At 58.5% G+C, this 21,094-nt stretch overlaps 1 protein-coding gene across 1 annotated transcript in view; it reads right to left on the bottom strand.

Moving 5' to 3' along the window:
• FBN3 (fibrillin 3) overlaps window positions 1-21,094 on the bottom strand; it is a 58,048-nt gene that overhangs the window by 1,778 nt on the left and 35,176 nt on the right. Inside the window, exons 41-62 of the mRNA XM_047095867.1 lie at window positions 19,905-19,976; window positions 17,198-17,323; window positions 16,797-16,922; window positions 16,308-16,433; window positions 15,814-15,930; window positions 14,399-14,527; window positions 13,301-13,420; window positions 12,422-12,547; window positions 11,438-11,590; window positions 11,232-11,297; window positions 10,904-11,029; window positions 10,547-10,666; window positions 10,305-10,427; window positions 8,564-8,698; window positions 8,293-8,418; window positions 7,564-7,770; window positions 6,633-6,758; window positions 5,936-6,058; window positions 5,660-5,776; window positions 2,355-2,483; window positions 2,146-2,265; window positions 541-775 (exon numbers count right to left, since the gene is read on the bottom strand). Of these exons, the coding sequence (XP_046951823.1) occupies window positions 541-775; window positions 2,146-2,265; window positions 2,355-2,483; window positions 5,660-5,776; window positions 5,936-6,058; window positions 6,633-6,758; window positions 7,564-7,770; window positions 8,293-8,418; window positions 8,564-8,698; window positions 10,305-10,427; window positions 10,547-10,666; window positions 10,904-11,029; window positions 11,232-11,297; window positions 11,438-11,590; window positions 12,422-12,547; window positions 13,301-13,420; window positions 14,399-14,527; window positions 15,814-15,930; window positions 16,308-16,433; window positions 16,797-16,922; window positions 17,198-17,323; window positions 19,905-19,976 (2,848 nt within the window). The remainder of the gene's footprint in view (window positions 1-540; window positions 776-2,145; window positions 2,266-2,354; window positions 2,484-5,659; window positions 5,777-5,935; window positions 6,059-6,632; window positions 6,759-7,563; window positions 7,771-8,292; window positions 8,419-8,563; window positions 8,699-10,304; window positions 10,428-10,546; window positions 10,667-10,903; window positions 11,030-11,231; window positions 11,298-11,437; window positions 11,591-12,421; window positions 12,548-13,300; window positions 13,421-14,398; window positions 14,528-15,813; window positions 15,931-16,307; window positions 16,434-16,796; window positions 16,923-17,197; window positions 17,324-19,904; window positions 19,977-21,094) is intronic.

Below are 21,094 nucleotides of genomic sequence, written 5' to 3'. Positions count from 1 at the left end.
GTGGCGGTAGGCCTTCAGGGGCAGGCTGGCGGGATCTCCCCAGCCAGCCCCTCCAGCCCCCACCCTGAGCCTCACTGCCCACGGGGGCAGGTGCTGGTGTGTAAATGTGTGGCCGTGCCTTTGCGTGTGCCCACACAAGGGATGTGCGCTTGTGTGCACGCATCCCTTGGCTGACCTGGGCCTAGGTGCGAACCTGCTCACACCCCAGGATGCTGATGTGTATGTGCACACATGTGCACACTGAGATACGCGAATGCGGAAGGGTCCGCAGGCGTGCTGGCATCCGTGTGAGCCGTGTGCTCAAGTGTATTACAGAGAAGTGTGCATCTACCGGGTGGGTTCATCTGCCACGAAGGTAATTATGCCAGAATCGGGTGTGAGCTTGTGTGCACACCCATACATGTGCTCAGGGCTCCGTGCACACTTGTGTAAAATGCATGTGAACACGGGCCCACCTGTGTGTATGTGTGTGCGTGCGTGCGTGTGTGCGTGCTCTCGCAGGGTTTGGGAATCTGTGCCCGCCCTACGCAAGCCCCTCACCCTTGCCCAGCCCGGAAGTAGCCTTGGGGACAGCCGCACAGGAAGCCACCGGCGGTGTTGGCGCAGCCGTAGCTACAGGGGCCGCCCTGCGCGGCACACTCATCTACGTCCCGGCAGTCCCCTGTGGCCTGGTCAAAGTCAAAGCCAGAGGGGCAGACGCAGCGGAAGCCACCCAGCGTGTTGTGGCAGGGGGCACTGCCGCAGGCCGCAGGCGACAGCACGCACTCGTTTTTGTCTGTGAGTGGGGAGAGGGGAGAGGAAACGCGGGGGGCAGGGGGTGGCCTCTGCACCCCCAGGCCCCCCGCCCACAGCCCTCCTGATCTCCACCCACTAAGTCCTGCTCCTCCTCCAGAGCCCAGGGTCAAAGTCAACCTCCATCAGGCTCCCCATCAGCCCCGGGACTAGGTCTGCCCCAGCCCTCTAATTCTCCTTCCAAGCATTTCTTGGAACTTCCCAGAAATCCTAAATGGTGGCATGATCTCGAACGAGGTTTCTTCCCTGGCACTACTGACATCTGGGACCGAGCCATTCTCTGTGGTGGGGGCTGTCCTGTGTACCACACGACATTAAGCAGCATCCCTGGCCCCCACCCACTAGATGCTGGGAGCTCCCACCTCCCAGGTGTGACGAGCAAAACGTATCCCAGACGCTTCAAAACGTCTCCGAGGGGGCGAAATGATTCCCAGTTGAGAACCATGAGCCTAACTCATCCCTGTCCCCACCACTAACTAGACAAGAGTCTGCTACTTGGCCCACTTCTGTATCCACAGGGCCTGACGCAAGACAGACCCCGGACAGCCCACTGCAGAAGGAGTGAGCAAATGAGAAAGCAGAGGGGGAAGCAGGCTGAGAAGGAGAACCGGCAGCAGAGGCAAAGGTGTGTGTGTGTGTGTGTGTGTGTGTGTGTGTGTGTGGTCCCCAGGGGCCAAATGCCACACAGCAAGGGAAAGATGGAAACTTAGCTGAGGACCCACCATCAGGGGAGGAGGAGGAACCAGAGAGAAGGCAACGTCAATCAGAGAGGCTGAGGGAGGAGAGCGTCTGGGAGGGGCAGGCAGCAGTGCCCAGAGCAGCGGAGGTGGAGGCGCCTGGAGAGAGTGGGCCCAAGGGTAGAGGGCGAAAGCCAGACTGTCCGGAAGGCACAAACGGAGGCGGTAAGGACGAGGCTGTCGTTAGGAGGGCTTGGAGCACAAAGAGAAGTATGCGATGGAGGAGGCTGGGGCACAGGCTAGTCCCCCAAACTGAGGGCCTCGGGAGCAGCTAAGGCAAAGATACAGCACACACTCCCATCTGCTACTGCCACACCCACGGCAGGCATCACCAATCAATCGCAGAACTCTTTCCTAGTGTTCACAGGTGCTGACTCAGAATCCTTCTCAGCTGGGCCCTCCAGGCCACCACTCCCAAGGAAATGGGCTTGAACCTGGCCGTGCTTTATCTGCAGCCCCCCGACTCCCCAGTCTCCCCAGCAGTGGGGACCTCACTACCTCCCGGGCCAGCCCAGAAGCACTTTAGGTCATTGTGCTTTATCCCAACATCCCGGGTGGGGGCGGTTCCTAGTTGCCTGCTCCCAACAGATTCTGATGGGGGGCCCTTGACACTCACCCACACACTGGCTCCACTGGGAGTGCGGGGTGAAGCCCTGGGGGCAGCCACAGCGGTAGCCCCCCAGCTCGTTCTGACAGCCGTGCCGACAGCGATGGGGCCCGTCACATTCATCCACGTCTGCGAGACAGAGACCGGGTGGCAGGGCTCGCCCGGTGGCCCTGGGGACCACAGCCCAGGCCCAGAGCCCACCCAAAGCCCAGCTCTACCTTCGCAGCCATGGCCTGAGCTGTCCAGGGTGAAGCCTCGGTGGCACTCACAGCTGAAGCTGCCCGGGGTGTTGAGGCAGTGCCCCCGGGTGCCACACGGGCCAGGCTGGGCCAAGCACTCGTCGTTGTCTGCAGAGGACAGGGAACGGGCAGGACAGCCTAGCGGTTAGGGGATTCACGGCCAGCACCACAATGCTGGGCCTACCCAGCTCCCGGGCAAGTCACTGGCCCTCTCTGTGCCTCAGTCTCCCCTTCTGTGAAATGAGATCCATAGCGGCTCCCACATCACAGAACTGCCTTGAACGTTTGAGATGAAGCACGTATACGACTTCCTTTGAATCTTGTCTGTGGCACCTCAAAGCTGTGTGGCCCGGGGTGGCTGACTTACCCCCTGTGGGCCTGTCTCCCCAGCTGTAGCACAGAGATGGTAACACCTCCCTCACCGCGGTTTTGGGAGATTAATCCAGTCACACACAGGGCTCGGGACAGTGCTCAGCACGGGACTCAGGGATGAACAAAACCCCTTTTCCTGGGGGTAACAGTGCACTCTGTCCTCGTGGACACTGGACCATCATGACAGGTCAGCCTGGATTATGGACTGAAAGTGGCTGTCCCCCCTCCACTCCAGATTCGTATGTTGAAGCCCTACCCCCACAGAGTGATGGTGTTTGCAGGTGGGGCCTCCGGCAGGGGCTTCAGTTTAGATGAGGCCGTGAGGGTGGGGTCCTGAGGACGGGGTTAGCGCCCTTGTAAGAAGAGACACCAGAGAGCTTGCTCTCCCTGCCATGGGAGCACACCGCGAGAAGGCAGCCATCTGCCAGCCGGAGGAGAGCCCTTACCAGAAACCGACCAGGCCGCACCCTGGCCTTGGACTTCCAATCTCCAGAACCGCGTGCAACAAGTGTCTGTCGTTCAAGCTGCCCAGTCTGTGGTGTTTTGTGCCAGCAGTGCGAGCAGAGACGGGCTGGTTACCAGACAGTGTGGCTACCGTGCTAATGGCCCATGCTGGGAGTTTAGGGAGTGAACAGTGCATCTCCAGGGTGGGGCGGGGGGATCCCTCGTTTTGGCTCCCTAGGGTATGAAGATTGACACCAGACGCCTCCCTTTGGGGACCTGGGATCTCTCTTGGGTATGAGAGACGCTGGGGACCTGGGCTCCTCAGCCACAGTGGCTCCTGTATCTGCTGCTGGTGTCATCCGTCATGCCTGAGCCGTCCTTTGAGGGGCCACAGAGACTAGCCCTGGATTCCTGCCAGGATTTCACCAGAGAGAGGCCTCTGGCACGACTATGGTCTCTTTCCCTTGCATCCACAAAGCAGGCCAAGGGTCAGGGGGCATACTGTGGTCATATAAGTTTGATCTTCTAGTTTAATCATAAGCAAACAGAGGCCCTGAGACCCAAATCTGGCCCACTGCCTGTTTATCATAAACAAATTTTATTGGCACACAGCTATGCCCATTCATTTATGACATGTTGTCTATGACTGCTTTTGGCCTACAATGGCAAGACTATTTTTTTTAATATTTATTTATTTTTGAGAGAGAGAGAGAGTGAGTGCAAGTTGGGGAGGGGCAGAGGGAGGGGGGGGAGAGAGAGAGAGAGAGAGAGGGAATCTGAAGCAGGCTCCAGGCTCTGAGCTGTCAGCACAGAGCCTGACACAGGGTTCGAACTCACGAATCGTGAGATCATGATCTGTGCCAAAGTCGGTTGCTTAACTGACTGAGCCACCCAGGCACCCCAACCGTAGAGCCTTTTACAGAAAAAATTTGCAGGCCCTTGATCTAGTTAGCCTAAGACCACCCACCAGGGGTATAGGCCACACAGATGTGAATCGTGAATGATCTGGAGCCCTCGATCCCTGGTAACTGCACAGTGGGGAGCCTGGCTGGGAATTTCAACTCTGTTCCAGAGAGAGAAGTCCCACGGGAGCTTGCTGGGTGTCTGCACTGGCTCACGGGCCCGCGTGTGTACGTGCAAACAGCTACAAACTCATACAGATGCCACATTAAGTGTGCTCATCTTAGGAAGCAGGGAAGATAACTTGAATGTGCAGAAAAAGAGAAACGATCTTGTTTCAAGGCTTGGAAGGCTCTTCCCCAGACGGGCACGTGACTCCCTCCTTCACCTCCGTCAGCTCTTTGTACAAAAGTCCCTTTGGATGTGGCTTCTCCTGATCCCTAGTGGAAAACTTGCAGCCTTCCTGATCTCCTTACTCTGCTTCACTTTATCTTTCTCTCATGCCACGCATCACTTTCCAACAGGCTGTGGTGTTAGCTTACTCTTTGTTTGTTTTTAAATTTTTTTTAATGTTTATTTGTTTTTTCGAGACAGAGAGAAACAGAGCATGAGCAGGGGAGGGGCAGAGAGAGAGAGGAAGACACAGAATCCGAAGCAGGCTCCAGGCTCCGAGCTGTCAGCACAGAGCCCGACGCGGGGCTCAAACCCACGGACTCTGAGCCGAAGTCGGACATTTAACTGACTGAGCCACCGAGGCGCCCCTTTGCCGTTTGTGTCTATTTGGAGTCCCTGTTAGCAGGGACAGTCCATGGCGGCAGCAAGCTTGCCTCCTGTGTTCATTGCTGCACCTTCAGGGTTTAGAACAGGGCGAGTCAAACGGCTCCTGTAGAGGGACAGCTAGGAGGTACGTGTGACTTTGTGGCAACGGCTTGGCTCTGACTCTGTTATTTTAGCGCAAAAGCGACTACAGACCCTATGCAAATGAATGGGCGTGGCTGTGTGCCGACCAAACTTTGTTAACAGAAGCAAGTAGGGGGCTGGGCAGGCCTGACCTGAGGGTTGGAGTCCAAAGACCTCCGGGCCAGAGCACAGCCTGGTCCACTGTAGGTCTCAGTAGGTGTGGGCTGAGTGGACCAGTGGGAGCCTGAATGGGGCCACCCACGGCTGGGCTTGGCCCCCAGGGGAGGTCTGGTTCTCCCAGGCCACGAGACACTAAAAAGCGATGGGAGTGACAGTTGCCCCTGCAACTCTGGCTTCGGAACCAACTTCCGCTCTGGACCCCGTGAGACCGTAGGAGAGAGACCCATCAGGGTCCGGTCAGGGGCAAAGGTGAGTGTCCTGGGCTGAGGTCAGAGGGACTCCCCTCCTCCCAGGTCCCTAGGGCAAGGAAGGAGACCGAAGTCCTAGGCATTGGCAGGATGTGGGCACCAACAGAGCAGGGGCTTTCTTCTGACCCCCTCTGTGTCCCCGCCGTCTGGCACACACGGGGGGCTTGCCGCTTATTTGGAGAACAAGTGAGCGAAGGCCAGCGTCACGTGCCAGGGGCTGGGAAGGGTGAGAGGACTCACCGAGGCAGGCCTGGTGGTGCTGGGTGAAGCCGGGGGGACAGTGGCAGGTGAAGGAGCCGACGGTGTTGATACAGAAGAACTGGCAGTTGTGGTTCCTGGAGGAGCACTCGTCCAGGTCTGCAGCACAGACGTCCCCGTGGGCTCAGGGCGGGGCCCCCCGGGGCCGGGGGCTTCCCAGGGGAAAGACCCGGGGGCGAGCGGCCGGGGATGTGCCCGGGGCATCCCCGGGGGGTCAGGGACGAAGCCCCACAGGGCCTGGGGGGGGGGGGACATCACCTCTGCAGGTCCTGCCGTCCTTCTCCAGCAGGTAGCCTCGGGGGCAGGTGCACAGGAAGCTGCCCTCGGTGTTTTTGCAGAGGAAGGTACACGGCGTGGGCGCCTGGCCACACTCGTCTACATCTAGAGGGTTGGCAGCATGTGGCGGGGGGAGGGGGGGTTGGTGTCAGACAGATGTCCCCCCCGGGGGGTCAGGGGCTGGGGTCTCCACTCAGGTCCTGCTGAGGCCTCCTTCCCAGGCCCGAACCAATCAGAATCTACGGGCTTATACAAGGAATGGACGCTTTTTCTGTAAAAAGCCAGAGATTAAACATGTTTGCCCTTGCAGGCCACATGGTTCCGGTTCCAACTACTCAGCTCTGCCTCTGTGGCAGGAAAGCAGCCGCAGAGGGAGAGGAAACCAAATAGCTATGGCTGCCAATAACACTTTATTAACAAAAACAAGCGGAGGGCCGGCCTAGGCCCTTGAGCTGGAGGGAGTTTGCTGACCCCTGACTGCGATGAACACCTGCTACACGACGAAACCGAAAATCTTAGGATGCACAAAGTAACAGGAGGAAAGACGCCCAAATGAGGTCGGGGCTGGGGGCGGGACTGGGGATGCTCTGCTTCCCGGGTTCGGCCGGAAGCGCAGGCCAGGTGCTGTGCAGAGGGAGCGGGGCCGGGCCGGGCCAGGGGATGGGGGCGGGAGGCTCACCCAGGCAGGCTGTGGCAGCAGCATCCGGCGCGTACCCAGCCTGGCAGCGACAGCGGAAGGAGCCGAGGCTGTTGATGCACTCGCCGTGAGGGCAGAGGTCAGCGAGCATGCGGCACTCGTCCACATCTGGGGACAAGCAGCGCTCAGCTGCGCCGGCTGCCTCGGGTCCCTGGGGCACACCTCCACCCTCTGGCCGGCAGCCCTCTCCCCCGGGGCGAGGCCAGCCTCTACTTGCCCCACCTGACCCCAGGGACCCCTCCCCGAGGCTGTGAGTCCCGCCCCGGACTCACTAATGCAGCTCCTTTCACTACACCCCGAGAGCGCCTGGCAGGGGGAACACGCCCTCCCGCAGCCTCACTGCAACACCTCGGGGCACACGCACACAAATGCGGAAGCACAGGCAGAGGTACACACACACTGCACACCAGTCAAGGCCGACACTCTTGCGGAATCACAGGGACACACGTTCCGCGGCTCCTCTGTCTCCCCCGCCCCCCCCAAGACACACCCTCGTCAGACCTGGGGGTCACCGCTGCTCGCTTGGGGTGACCTGTCCCACCCTCGCTGACACGCTGGATGAGACACGCTCGTGAACGCAGTCACTCACACTCGCTCGCACACCTACCCGCCCTCGTGGAACTCGCTGGAATCCAAAGCACACGGACCCACCTTCCGGCACATGCTCCTCATGCGGCCGGCACGCACAACACACACACCAGTGAATGCACACCGGTCCGCACCCTTTTTCACACACTCCCGGATGAGCCCGCAGAGAACAAAGAACACACACACATCGGCTCACACACCTGTTCACCCGCTCGCCCGAGTTCATGCACGCGCACAGCAACGAACGGGGTCCGGTTCGCACTGGCTCGCACACCCCAGCCCCCTCTGGGACACAGACACGACCGAGAACAAACGCCCCACCCACCTTGGCCTTCGGCGGTGTAGCCTGAGCCGTGGGGGCACAGGGTCCCGTGGGCAGAGGTGCCAGGCAGGGGACAGAGCTCGCAGCGGGGCCCCCAGCCCCGGCCGCCCCCACAGCAGCACTGGGCCCTAGTGACGGCCTCACCGCTGCTCGAGCGAGCCTGGCACGCGGCCTGCAGCACCTCGGAGAAGCAGGGCCCCCGCCGGACGTCTGCAGAGAACGGGGCAGGCGGGTGGGTGGCAGGCACCTGCCGTCCAGGGCCCCCTTCCCCCCGGGGTCCGGCGGCACCGAGAGTCTAGCAAGGGCTCCCAGCTGCCTCCGACACAGCTGTGCGTGGGCGCGGGGCGCAATCTTCCAGACCGCTGTCACCTAGCACTGTCAGACGCCCTCCGGGGGCCGAGGCCGAGGCAGAAGCTGCAGACCCGTAGGGTCAAGAGACGCCTGTGGCCGCGGACAGCACGGACGGTCAAGGGCAGCACGGGGGCCAGGGAACACTAGGGAGGAGGTGTGAGTGGCAGTGGGCCGGACAGACAGCGGGGACAGAGCAGATGGAGGACATCCAGGGAAGTGGACAGGACAGGCTGGAGCCTGGACTGGGTGAGGACGAGGAGGCTGGTGGGGACGCGAGGGGGCTGGCCTGCGGCTCCAGGCCGAGGCAGGGGCATGGCTGAGATGGGGCGGGGCGGGGGTTGGGCTGGGAGAGCTGTACCCGCCGTGCGTGGCCACACTCACCGTGGCACTCAGTGCCAGCGGGGCTGGGCTGGAAGCCCTTGTCGCAGTCACACCGGAAGCTGCCCGCGGTGTTGACGCAGCGGCCGTTGGCACACAGGCGGGGCCGCGCGTGGCATTCGTCCTCATCTGGGGCGGGAGGGATGAGGCCGGTGGGGAGGCCGGAGCCCCGCAAGCCAGCCTCCCCTCGCCCTGCACGCTCCCTTCCCGCCACATTCTCCTGCTTTGACTCGTCTCCCCCGGGGGGGCCCTGCACCCCCAAGCACACCCATACCTGTGCAGCCCTCCCCGGAGCCAGGCTGAGGCCGCAGGCCTGGGGGGCAGACGCAGGCGAAGGTGCCGATGAGGTTCTTGCACAGCATGCCCCGCTCGTGACAGTCCTGCTGACCGTCCGCACACTCGTCCACATCTGCGGATGACCAGGGAGAGAGGGGGCCAAGGTCAGGCGCCCCGTGGCCTGGCCGCAGGCCGCGGGGGCCCGAGTCCCATTTCCCTCTGTGCCCTTGGGTACCGAAAGTACGAAGCTGAGGGGTCGGGACTGTCCCAACACCTGCGTCCCCCTGCCCACGTCAGGGTCAGTGAATCCGTCCGGCCTTAAACATGGTCCCTGGGGGGCGCCTGGGTGGCACAGTCGGTTAAGCGTCCGACTTCAGCCAGGTCACGATCTCGCAGTCCGTGAGTTCGAGCCCCGCGTCGGGCTCTGGGCTGATGGCTCAGAGCCTGGAGCCTGTTTCCGATTCTGTGTCTCCCTCTCTCTCTGCCCCTCCCCCGTTCATGCTCTGTCTCTCTCTGTCCCAAAAAAATAAATAAATGTTGAAAAAAAAAATTTAAAAAAAAAAAAAAAAAAAAACATGGTCCCTGGAACGCTGACCCTGAGACAGCCCTGGAGGGACCAAGTCCCAGCCCAGAGTTTCTCAGCTTTGACACTAAGGACATTTGGGACCAGAGACTTCCTCGTGGTGGAAGGTCTTTCTGTGTGCTGTAGCATATTCAGCAGTATCCTTGGCTACTCGATGTCTGCAGCAGCCCCCACACCCAGCTGTCACAATGAAAACTGTCTCCAGGGGTGCCCGGGGGGCTCAGCTGGTTCAGCATCTGACTCTTGATTTCGGCTCAGGTCCTAATCTCATGGTTCGCGGGTTCGAGCCCCTCCTTGGGCTCCAAGCTGATGGCACCGACCCTGTTTGGGATGCTCTCTCTCCCTCTCTCTCTGCCCCGCCCCTGCTCTCTCTCTCAAAAGAAATAAATAAACATTTTTAAAAAACCTGTCAGGGAGCGCCTCGCGGCTCAGTCGGTTGAGCATCCAACTTTGGCTCGAGTCATGATCTGTGTGAGTTTGAGCCCCGCTTTGTGCTCTGTGCTGACAGCTCAGAGCCCGGAGCCTGCTTCAGATTCTGTCTCTCCTTCTCTCCCTCTCTCTGCCCCTCCCCTGCTCATGCTCTGTCTCTCTCTCTCTCTCTCTCTCTCAAAGATAAATAAAACATTAAAAAAACCCACAAAACTGTTGGGGAGCCTGGGTGGCTCAGTCGGCTAAGTGTCTGACTTTGTCTCAAGTCATGATCTCACAGTCGGTGAATCCGAGCCCTGCGTCGGGCTCACTGCTGACAGCACAGAGCCCGCTTCAGATCCTCTATCCCCCTCTCTCTGCCCCTCCCCTGCTCATGTTCTCTTAAAAATAAATAAAAACATGAAAAAAAAAGGTCTTCAGGCATCACCACCACACGTCCCCTGGGAGACACAGTAAGAGCCCTCACGGTCCTACTCAGCTCAGGGCGAGCCCAGCAGCCACTGCAGAGGCCACCAGAACCACTGGCCTGCTAAGACTGGAGACCCCATTTTCATGACGACAGAAGCACCACTCACAGAAGAGCACCCACCACACTTCACTGCCTCAGTGCTGCCCTCACTCCATTTCTTGGTGCTCCCCCTTGGGCACAGGCTCGCATTTCCCTGTCTTCTCCAGGATTGAGGTATGGGGAGCCCGGGGCCCCGCCCGCCTCTCCTGCACATCCTACCTCTGCACATGGCCCCGTCCTCCCTCAGGGCGTAGCCGGCCGGGCAGGTGCACACGTAGGAGCCCTCAGTGTTGCGGCAGCGGAAGGCACAGAGCAGGGGGTTCAGGGAGCACTCATCGATGTCTGGGGAGGCCAGGGGAGGGGCGGGCTGGGCAGGGTCTGCCTGTGGGATCCACACCCCCGCCCTCAGGCCAGCCACCGATGCCCCCCATCACACAGCCCAGAGGCAGGCAGGGTCGTACCCTCGCAGGTCACCATGGGGCCGGGCTCAAAGCCGTCGGCGCAGGCACATTCGAAGCCTCCGATGACGTTAGTGCAGGTGCCTTTGCCACAGGGGTGCCCGACGGCGCACTCATCTACGTCTGGGGTAGGGGGGAAGGGAGCGGTCAGGACCCGCAGAGAGCCTCCTGCCCTCACCGTCTCCACATTATCCTGTCTGCACCCCCTGAGTGCCACCGACCACACGGGCCTGATCTGGCGCAACTCCGGGCTGCACGCGGGATGCGCGTGCTCAGTGGGTTGGCCTGAGTGGGCAACTGACCTCTGCCCTGTCTGCTCCGCTCCTTCCTTCCGGGCGCGTGGGCGGGCTGGTCACTCACCCACACAGCGGATGCCTGTGAAGTCCAGGCTGTAGCCAAAGGGACACTCGCAGCGGAAGGACCCATCGGTGTTGACGCAGAGGCCGTTAGTGCAGACGCCGGGGTTCTCCGCGCACTCATTCACGTCTGCGGGAGGCGGGGGTGCCAGACACGGCATCGGTCACGCCCCGGCCACACTCGGGGGTCTCTTCCTCCCCTCCAGGCCGGTGCGGTCCGGGCCACCCACTGGGCAAGGAGGGAGCCTGAGACTTGGGAGCGGGGGACAGACAGAGCCCAGACAGGGCTAGGCGGCTGCGAGGGGCCTTTGGCCCGTGGGCGAGGGGCTCACCTTCCCGAGAGTCATCCGGGCCTGGGACCGCCCCGTGGCCGAAGGGGCAGAGCTCCTGAAAGGCAGCTGGACACCAAGAAGGGAAGGAGGTGAGGGTCGGGGGCTGCTGCGGCCCCTAGAGCCCCCCCTGAGCATGTGTAGGAAACCAAACAGATGTGGGCCGGCAGGCGGAATCTAAGGGGAGACAGACAGGGCAGGAAGCTCACCGCCGCCCTCCTGAGGACACAGCTCACAGGGGTAGTTCCAGCCCTCGCCAGGCTTCTGGCTGCAGCAGCACCGGGCCTTGGTGGTGTTGAAAGCTTTGGGCACAGAGCACTTCCCGGCCTCAAAGTGGGTGAAGCAGAAACTCTGCCGCGTGTCTGTGGGGTGACCCCCCCCCCCAGGGAAACATTAGAAAGGTCATCGGTAGTGCCCTGATCATCACCCCGGTCCCAGAGAATGGGGGGCCCAGACCCCACCAAGTGCCCAATCAGAACCCCCCCTATTGTGGTGATTGGCTCCGAGATGGACATGTGACCTACACCGGGCCAATGAGGGCCAGCCCTGGGGCTTCCGCTGGACCCCCGGGAATCCCTTCCAGTGACACCCCACATCCACAGCTGTGCCAAGGGGAGCACACTCAGCCAGTTATTCGTGGCTCAGAAAGCCCCTTCCTGGAGAGGGGAAGCAACTGATTCCAGAGAGCCAGAGGACCTGGGACATGAGACCCCCAATCATCCTCGTGGACCCCCCTCATCAGCCCTGGACTCCCATCAGCCTGAGAAGTCCTCAAGGGCAGGTTGGGGTCTGGACAACAAACGCTGATTGGGTTGCCCTGCCCTCTGCTTTGCTGCCCCTAACCGGGGAGAGACGACACTGGCTCGGACTGGTTGAGGCTAGCCCACACACTGGACAAGGCTGGCCTACTGAGGTGAGGCCAGCCCACGGAGGGCAACCGCAGCCACTACAGGGCAACCAAAGCCCAGGAGACCAGGTTAGCCCAGACCGGACCAGGATAGCCCTCCGTGCAAGTGACTTGTCTGGCGCAGAGGCTGTTTGGACTAGAAAAACCCCACCAATGCCGGGAAGCACCTCTGCTTGGGCAGAGCTCCTGGAGATCCATGCAGGAAACTGCAGCCCCCTTTTCGGGGTGGCCCCACTCTTCTCGCCCTACCTTCCACCTCTTCTCAAAGAGAGAACCACAGACTCACCAAAGCAACGGTGCCTGTTGTCAGAAAGGACGAAGCCAGGTGGGCACAGGCACTGGAAACTCCCAGGGCTGTTGGTGCAGGTGCCAAAGAGGCAGAGGTTGGGTCCTTCCAAGCACTCGTCGATGTCTGGGGGGGCAGGGACACGAGCTAGGTGGGGTGCAGGCAGGACCTCTGCCAGGGTAGGACAGCCTCAGCTGTCGGGGGAGGAGGGGGCGGACAGAGTGGCAACCCAGCCCGGGAGGGTCCGAGAACTGACAGACACGGGCCAGGGGCCCTCGGGATGCAGTGAGCCTGAGCACCAGCTGGGCTGTGTTGGGGGCGGGGGAGGAGTCTTTCCTAGAAGGTATCTCTGGGACAGGGGTCATGGTCAGGAAAAGTTCATCTTTAGAGACTGACCGTGTACAAAGCTAACCAGGATCGGATAAACCTAGCTTATGCTGGATGAGGTTAGCTCATACTGTGCTTAGGGGAGACCAGAGAGAATAGATCAGAAGAGAGGGTCCAGACTGATCTAGGTTAGCCCACCTGCCTAGGCCAGACTGGTCCAGAGTAGCCGACTCGGTACAAAGTCACCCAGACAGGGACTCACACCAGGGGGAACTCGGGCCAGACTGGTCCCTGACCACCACCCACCAAGCGTGAGGAGTTCTCTGGGCCCTGCAAGCCCACACCCATGCCCATTTTGTAGGATCCATGAAGAAGAAGCCTCTGGGCCCCAGAGAGAGACCCTGAGCCGAGCATCCGAAATAATCCTCGTAACAGAAGTTGTGTACACAGCTGTGTTGGGTGCTGTGCTAAGGACGCCTCCGCCCTCACCAAGACCCCAGCTGGCATTCCCATTTCACAGATGGGGCAACAGAGGCCCAGAGAGACACTCACCGACACAGTGGTCATTCTGCACCTGGAAGCCAGGGGGACAGATGCAGCGGAAGGAGCCCTCGAGGTTCTGGCAAGTGCCTGGCAGGCAGGTTCCCGCGAGGCTGAAACACTCATTGGTGTCTGGGGAGAGGAAGGCGAGGGGTCCCAGCACCAGCCTGTGACAGGGGTTCACCTGGGACTGGGACCAGCACCTGTAGTCACCGCATGATGACCAAGGGCCCCAGAACAAGTCTTCCTGGGTCCAGGGGAAGAGTTGAGACTCAGGAAAAAAGAGACAGCCTGGGAAGGATATTCTGGGTCCTAAAGTGGGGGTTATAGGTGAAGCTATGTGGTGTCCAAGGGAAGGAGCAAGGTCCCTAATCTTAAGCCATTTACAGACCCCCTTCCTGATTTCTGTGTAATCCATGTAGCACCTTGACTATTCTTTATTTCAGAAAACTTAGGGTTTTAATTTTTTTTTAAGTTTATTTATTTTTGAGAGAGAGAGAGACCAAGCGTGAGTAGGGGAGGGTCAGAGAGAGAGGGAGACACAGAATCCGAAGCAGGTTCCAGGCTCTCTGAGCTGTCAGCACAGAGCTGGACACGGGGCTTGAACTCATGAGCTGTGAGATCATGACCTGAGCTGAAGTTGGATGCTCAACCGACCGAGCCACCCAGGCGCCCCATAAACTTAGGGTTTTTTTAAAAGCATTTTTAAAGTTTATTTATTTTGACAGAGAGACAGAGAGTGTGTCCAGGGGAGGAGCAGAGAGGGACAGAAGGAATCCCAAGCAGGCTCCGTGCTTTCAGTGCGGAGCCCCACACGGGGCTCGAACTCATGAACTGCGAGATTGTGACCTGAGCCGAAACCAAGAGTTGGACGCTTAACCAACTGAGCCACACAGGTGCCCTAAAAACTCAGGTTTTTAAGACAGCCTTACCCTAAACCACAAATCCTGTGAAAACATGGATGTGACGTGCTAGTTGTCATTTCCTTTTATACCTTAAAATAAGTGCATGATTATGAAATGGAACCGTCATCACTTGGAAGTATGAACTGCAGGTCAACTTGGAGCAGGGGCTGGCGGAGATGACTCCCCACTCCAAGGCGAGACTCACCTATGCAGTTCTTCCCGTCGGCCGTGAGCTCGAAGCCATCCTGGCAGAGGCAGTGGAAGGAGCCAGCTGTGTTGAGGCACTGGCCAAATCGGCACACCTGCCCCACCAGGGTGGTGCATTCATCCATGTCTGCAGAGGGGATATGGGCGGATGGGGTCACCCATAGTCCTGGGGCTCTGAGCCTCCCTTGCACTCTGTCCACGATGAAGTTAAGTTGACGGCAGGGACTTCAATTTATCATGTATTCACGTGCTAGGCTCTGTATATCCAACTATCCAATGAGGCAGATAGCAGTATTTTCTAGTACAAGCACTTAAAGCTATGAATTTGCCTCTGGGTACTCCATTAGCTGAACTCCACAAATTTTGTTGTGTTTTCATTTTCATTTAAGTCAAAAATATTTTCTGACTTCCCTTATGATTGCTTCTTCGATCTCTGGATTCTTTAGGAATATACTGTTTAATTTCCAAATATTTGGGGATTTTTTGGGATGTCTTTCTGTGACTGGTTTCTAGTTTACTTCCCTTACATTCTGAGGACCTACTTTGTGTGACTAAAAGTCTTTAATTTTCTAAGGTTTGTTTTATGGCCTAGAATATGGGTTTTCCTGGCAAATGTCCAGGTGCACTTGAGAAGGATGTGTGTTCTGGAATGTTGTATAAATACTGACCAGGTCTAGGTGATTGACAGTGTTGTTCAGATCTTCCCTATCCTTACTGATTTTCTATTTGTCCCCTCTCCTACTGAGGGTAAGTGTTGAAGTCTCCAACCGTAACTGTGGGTTTATCTTTTTTTTTTTTCAGCTCTGTCATTTTTTACTTTGTATGTTTTGAAGCTCTGTTGTTAGATGCATATGTATTTATGGTTGTTATGTCTTCTCAAGGAATTGGTCTCTTTATATGATATCTTTTTCCATCTCTGCTAACATTTCTTGTTATTACTGTCTGTTTGGTCTAACATTAACATAAGTAGGTACTACTATTAATCTTTTTGCAGAAGAGGAAACTGAAGCCCAAAGAGGTAAAAGGTAAAACGACTCATCTGGGGTCACACAGCTGGCAGGTGGCAAAGCTGGGATTTGAATTCATGTTGCCTGGCTTTGGAATTCATGCTTTTAACCACTGCACCCAGGTGGCAGCATCACACCACCCAGGTCTGTGCTGTGTCCTCTATACTGTCCACCGGCTGCCGTCACCCTGAGTGTAAGCTCTAGCAAGAGACCTCCTGACGCCTGACCGTGGGGTGGGGTGGGAAATTTTGTGGTTGACTATTTTAGAGGGAGCACCGACCACTGGGGTTGTTTTTCTTAAGGGATCCCTGGGGCCAGACCCTTTATTTCAGAGGGGCGCCCTCAAGCTGAGGACCCACTTTTCAGGGCGGGGCAATGAGGCCCGCCCGCCGGCCCGGGGGCTCACCGACGCAATCTCCACGGTGTGTCGCCACGAAGCCAGGGAAGCAGAGGCAGTTGTAGGAGCCAACAATGTTCTTGCAGGTCCCATTTCCGCATGGCTGCCGGTCACACTCGTCGACGTCTGCCAGAGCAAAGCCCCCAAGCCCCGCCCGGCTCACCCAGGGCATCAGGCAGCTCAGGGACTGAGGGCCTGGCTGGACCCAGCCCGCCTCTCCTGCACCTAGCCCTGTCCGGATGGATGGGCAGTGACCCCTGGGGGGGGGGGGAGGTGGCTGGAAAGAGCCCCTGAAACGATTTATCACTACTGTTTTGCAAACCGAGGCACAAGGAGGTGAATAAAGGTCATAGATCCAAGGTCTTAAGTGCTAGGACTCAAACCTGGGTCTGTCTGTGAACCAGATGGATGAAAGCACTGCCCTCACAGGGGACGTGTGCACCTGAGGTCCCTCTGGCTTGGCGGCCTGGCTCTCCGGGGGGGGAACAGGAAGGGACGCTCACCGGTGCACAGGGTCTGGTCCACCGAGGCCCGGAAGCCACGGTGACAGAGGCAAGTGTAGCTGCCCTCGGTGTCCACGCAGTCGCCATGGCTACAGATGTTTGGCATCTCCCGACACTCGTTCCGTCCTGGGGGAGGGCAGGCAGTGTGGTGTCCCCAGAACCCCACCTCCACACACACCCACACACGCCCACACACACACGCATGGCGTTTGCCGAGCCCTTGCGTGCGGTGATGGGGAAGCCGGAACCTGCCTGGAAGCCCGCGCTCAAGCTGCTGCCAGACCAGCACCATGCTCCCACCCCCCCTCCTCTTCCAAGCCCCCTATTAACAGGTGCTCGGCATCCCCAACCACCCCATGGCACAGCCGAGGAGAAAGACCCGGATGGAGCCGTGCCCTACTCAAGTCACAGGGCTTGTCCCTGCCCGCCAGGTCCCACAGCCCACCCCCTCAGCTCCCTGCCCTGCAGCGTGCTGGGGTCCCCGCTCACCCACGCAAGCCCCGCTCGGCGACAGCTTGTACCCTCGGGCGCACTTGCAGCGGTAGCTGCCAGGGATATTGATGCAGTCGGCGTTCTGCTGGCAGGGGCTCTCCCCGCCGGCACACTCGTTCACGTCTGCGGGATACAACCGACAGGCAGGAGTGCGGGAGGCTTCCTTGCCAGGTCCCAACCCCAAACCCTGCCCCGGGCTTTGCAGCGGGGAATCCCTCCGGAAGTGGCCGGAACCAGTGGGAGGCTGGTTATGTGGGTTGGAGGCCCCCTGGGAAGGCATCGGCCCCGCTGTACAGAAAGGGAAACTGAGGCTTATGGAGCTTAAGTGACTTGTCCAGAGGGCATGGGGTGGGGGACGAGCCTCCCACCCAGGGCTGGGGAGGCCGGGCAGGTGGCACCTTCGCAGACCAGCAGCACGCCGTTGTAGCTGAAGCCCGTGGGGCACTCGCAGCGGAAGCTCCCGATCTGGTTGATGCAGATGCCATTGGCACAGATGGCGGGGATCTCCCCACACTCGTCGATGTCTGGGGAGGACGTCGGCCGTCAGGGGCAGCCCAGCCCCAGGGAACACCTGGGGACCCTGGGCCAGGGGGCCATGCAGTCTGGGAGAAGGGGTGGCCACAAACGAGCACACTGGAAAAATTCTGCGGCAGCTGAAGTCTTTCTGACACCAGAAAGAGATCAGGATGTGGGACGAAAGACAGAGAACAGAGGGGGGTGAGCATCTCTCAACTGAAAACACGTTCGCCGCAGCCCAGTGAGTCTGCCTCTGCCTCAAGGGGTCTGCTGGGGTCAACAGCCCCTGCGAGATCAGGAAGCCACATGGGGGGGGGGTCCTGGGACAACGCTGAGCAAGAAACCAGAAGCGTCAGCAGAGGAATGGGTAGCGAACCATGGTCCGTCCGCATGATGGAACGTAACCCAGCCTTACAAAGGGGTGAAACACGGACACGCTACGACGTGGGCGAGCCCTGAATGCACGATGCTCAGTGGGAGAAACCAGATGCAGGAACAGATATTGTACAATCCCACTGATGTAAAATGCCCGGAAGAGCAAATCCATAGGCACAGAAAGTAGAACAGGGGTTGCCGGGGGCTGGCTGAGGGGGAACGGGGGGTGTCTGCTCACGGGGACCGGGTGTCTTTTTGCGTGATGAAAATGTTCTAATGTAGGGGTGCCTGGGTGGCTCAGTCGGTTAAGTGCCCAGTCTTGGTTTGGGCTCGGGTCGTGATCTTACGGTTCGTTGAGTTCAAGCCCCGCGCCGGGCTCTGTGCTGACAGTGCAGAGCCTGCTTGGGATTCGCTCTCTCCCTCTCTTCCCCTCCCCAACCTCAAAATAAATGGATAAACTTAAAAATAAAATGTTCTAACGTAGTGGTGATGGCAGCACAGCTCTGTAAAGACACGGAAAACCACTGAATTGTACTTAAGATGGGCGAGGCATGTGGTATGTGAGTTATACCCCAAAAAAGCTGTTATCTATACAGTTGATGCTTAAACAGCACATGTTCAACAGCACCACATGTTCAAACTGCACAGGGCCACTTAGCTGTGTGTATTTTTTATATAAATAGAGTATAGTGCTATAAACGTGTTTTTTTTTTTTTTTTTTTTTTTGAATGTTTATTTCTTTTTAGCGAGCACAGGTTGGGGAGGGGCAGAGAGACAGGGACAGGGGATCCGAAGCAGTCTCTGGGCTGATAGCAGCAAGCCCAATGCGGGGCTCAAACTCATGAACTGTGAGATCATGACCTGAGCCAAAGTCCGATGCTCAACTGACCGAGCCACCCAGGCACCCCTCCTTATAGGTATCCTAGTAACATTTTATGGACTGTGGCTTACTTTATTGTAAGAATGCGGCATACAATACCTGTAGCATATAAAACGTGTTAATCTACTGTTGACCTCATCAGTAAGCCTTCTGGTCATCAGTAGGCTACTAGTTAAGTTTGAGTGGGGCGTCAAAAGTTATATGCAGGTTTTCAACTGCATGGGGTTCTGCGCCCCAAATCCTCGTGCTGTTCAAGGGCCAACTGTATAAAAAAGGAATCCAGAAGCAGCCTAAGTGCCCATCCACGGGGGGCTGGCTGGTGACCTGGGGCGTGTCCACACGTGGAATACTACAAAGCAGGACAAGAGGGGGGCACTTCAGTCAGTCACTTGTCTGGGTCTTCACGGCTCGTTGGTGGCCGGAGAAAAGTGAGTCGCAAACCAGTATGCAGGGAATTATAGAATGAGAACATTTCAAACTCCCCAGAAAACAATGCCGTGCATTCTCAATGGGGACCTCTATGTATACTGAAATGCACGAAGAAGGAACTAGAAATCCTCGGGGCATACAGCATGGGAACCTTGGGAGTGTGAAGGAGATTAGGTTTGATGTGGTAACGGCAGGGGAAGCAGATCTTATCTGCCATGCCCCGGTTGTTTAAAATAAGGAGAGCACATCCTTATTGGGATGAAAACAGCCCGAAGTGGGTTCACCAGTTCCACACCACACAGCTGAGCTGTGGCCTTCCAGGGATTAAACTGCACACAACCTTGTTTGGCTTAGAAAGGAAGGCCATTCTGACACTTGCCACCACGTGGACGGACTGAAGGACACCGCGTGCAGTGACAGAAGTCGGTCACAGAAGGACACGTCCTGCGTGACCCCACTCGCAGGAGGTCTTTAGAGGAGTCCCGTCCACAGAGACAGAGTGGAGATGCTGCGAGCGAGGGGTGGGGCAGAGGGCAGGGGCGTCCGTGTTTCATGGGACAGAGTCTCAGTGTGGGGTGATGGAAAGTTCTGGAGACAGATGGTAGGAATGGTTGCCTGAGAGTGTGAGCGTGCCTGATGCCGCTGAACTGGACATTTAACAACGGTTACGGTGGTAAATTTCATGTTATACGTAGGTTATCAGAATTTTAAAAAAATGAATAATAACAATAAAAACACTCTTACTTTTTTTTTTTAATAAAGGGAACTATTTGGGGACATAACTCCTGGCCTGGTCTGGGAAGGCAGAAGTGTGGGCACGGGGTGGGGGTGGGTGGAAGGGGGAGGTCAGGGCCCTGGGGACAGAGGGACCTGGAGGCTGTCAGCAGGGGGACACAGTCACTCACCAAGGGGCTTCCCCGTGTGGATGTCAATGACGAAGCCGGGGGCCTGGTTTCCGCACAGGACCTGGTAGTCCACTGGGCAAAGGAGGACAGGGCAGAGGGTGCTGGGGCTGCAGGCTCCCGGGAAGGACACCCCCTCCTCTTCCTGATCCCCGCCCATGGCCTCCTCCAACCCTTGTAGCCCAGCCCTCACCCGGCCTCTGACAACTAGTCTCTCTGCCTCCCACCCGCTTTCACCAGCACTGGAAGAGCTACAGGCAGCCACCCACCCGCGCGGCGTGACCTTCCAACACAGAGACACAGAGACGCGACCTCTCTCATCTACGCGTGAGTGCCGCTGACCACACCCCACTGCCCTCTCCGGAACAGGCAGACTCTTCAGTTTGAATTTCAAGACCTTCACCCCCCGGCCCTGCCTTTCCAGCAGCGACTCCTGCCCTCCCGTTGCACCGATTTCATTACACGTCTGGAGGGGCTCTGCTCTCCACCGTCCATCCATCCCACATGGGAACTTTGCACACGCTGTTCCCTCTGCTGTTCCCTAGCAGAGCCCACTCCAGCCTCGAGGACTCAGGGCGGCCACAGGGAAGGCTCCCTTGGGCTCCCTCCGACCCGCCACACTGGCACCAGCCGCTGATGGCGCCACCCCTGGGCCTCCCCGGGGCAGCCCACCCTGCCTAGTTGCATCCCGTTGGCAAGGCCGAGATGCCGCCTACCAGACCGCGATCCCCAGGTGGGGCAGGTGTCTCTGGGCCCGCCAGGTGGACACGGGCAGGTATTTAGGCAGCGGCATCTTGCCACCTTTCCCCAGGTCCCCGCCCTGGCCGTCACTCGGCCTTCTACCCGCGTCATCGGCTAGTATGGACCTCTGCCTCGTCTTACCTGCACCTGCACCTGCACCTCAGACTCAGGTGCACGAGATCCGAGCAGGTACCTAAGTCCCAGCACCCAAACCAAGGGTGACATGTGATCTGTCCTGACGGTCTCTTGACCAGAGCTGGCTGTTTGCAGCTCCCTCCCAGCCTGCACAGCTCAGGTCTGCCCCGTTCTTGCTACCTAGAACGCAGACCAGGCCCACCACCCAGAAATGCCCAGTAACGATCCCCTCTCCACTGCCCCGCACGGGATGGACACCCACTGCCCCCCAAGTTCATGTCCACCCAGAACCTCTGAGTGTGACCATCTGGGGAAAC

The sequence above is a fragment of the Lynx rufus genome, unplaced genomic scaffold (genome assembly GCF_022079265.1).
Source record: "Lynx rufus isolate CCGP_SWC_20201006 ecotype Redwood Valley unplaced genomic scaffold, mLynRuf1.p SCAF_4, whole genome shotgun sequence".
Taxonomy (NCBI): Eukaryota; Metazoa; Chordata; class Mammalia; order Carnivora; family Felidae; genus Lynx; species Lynx rufus.
The sequence above is the reverse complement of the archived record's forward strand: the minus strand, read 5'-3'. Positions and strand labels throughout refer to the sequence as shown.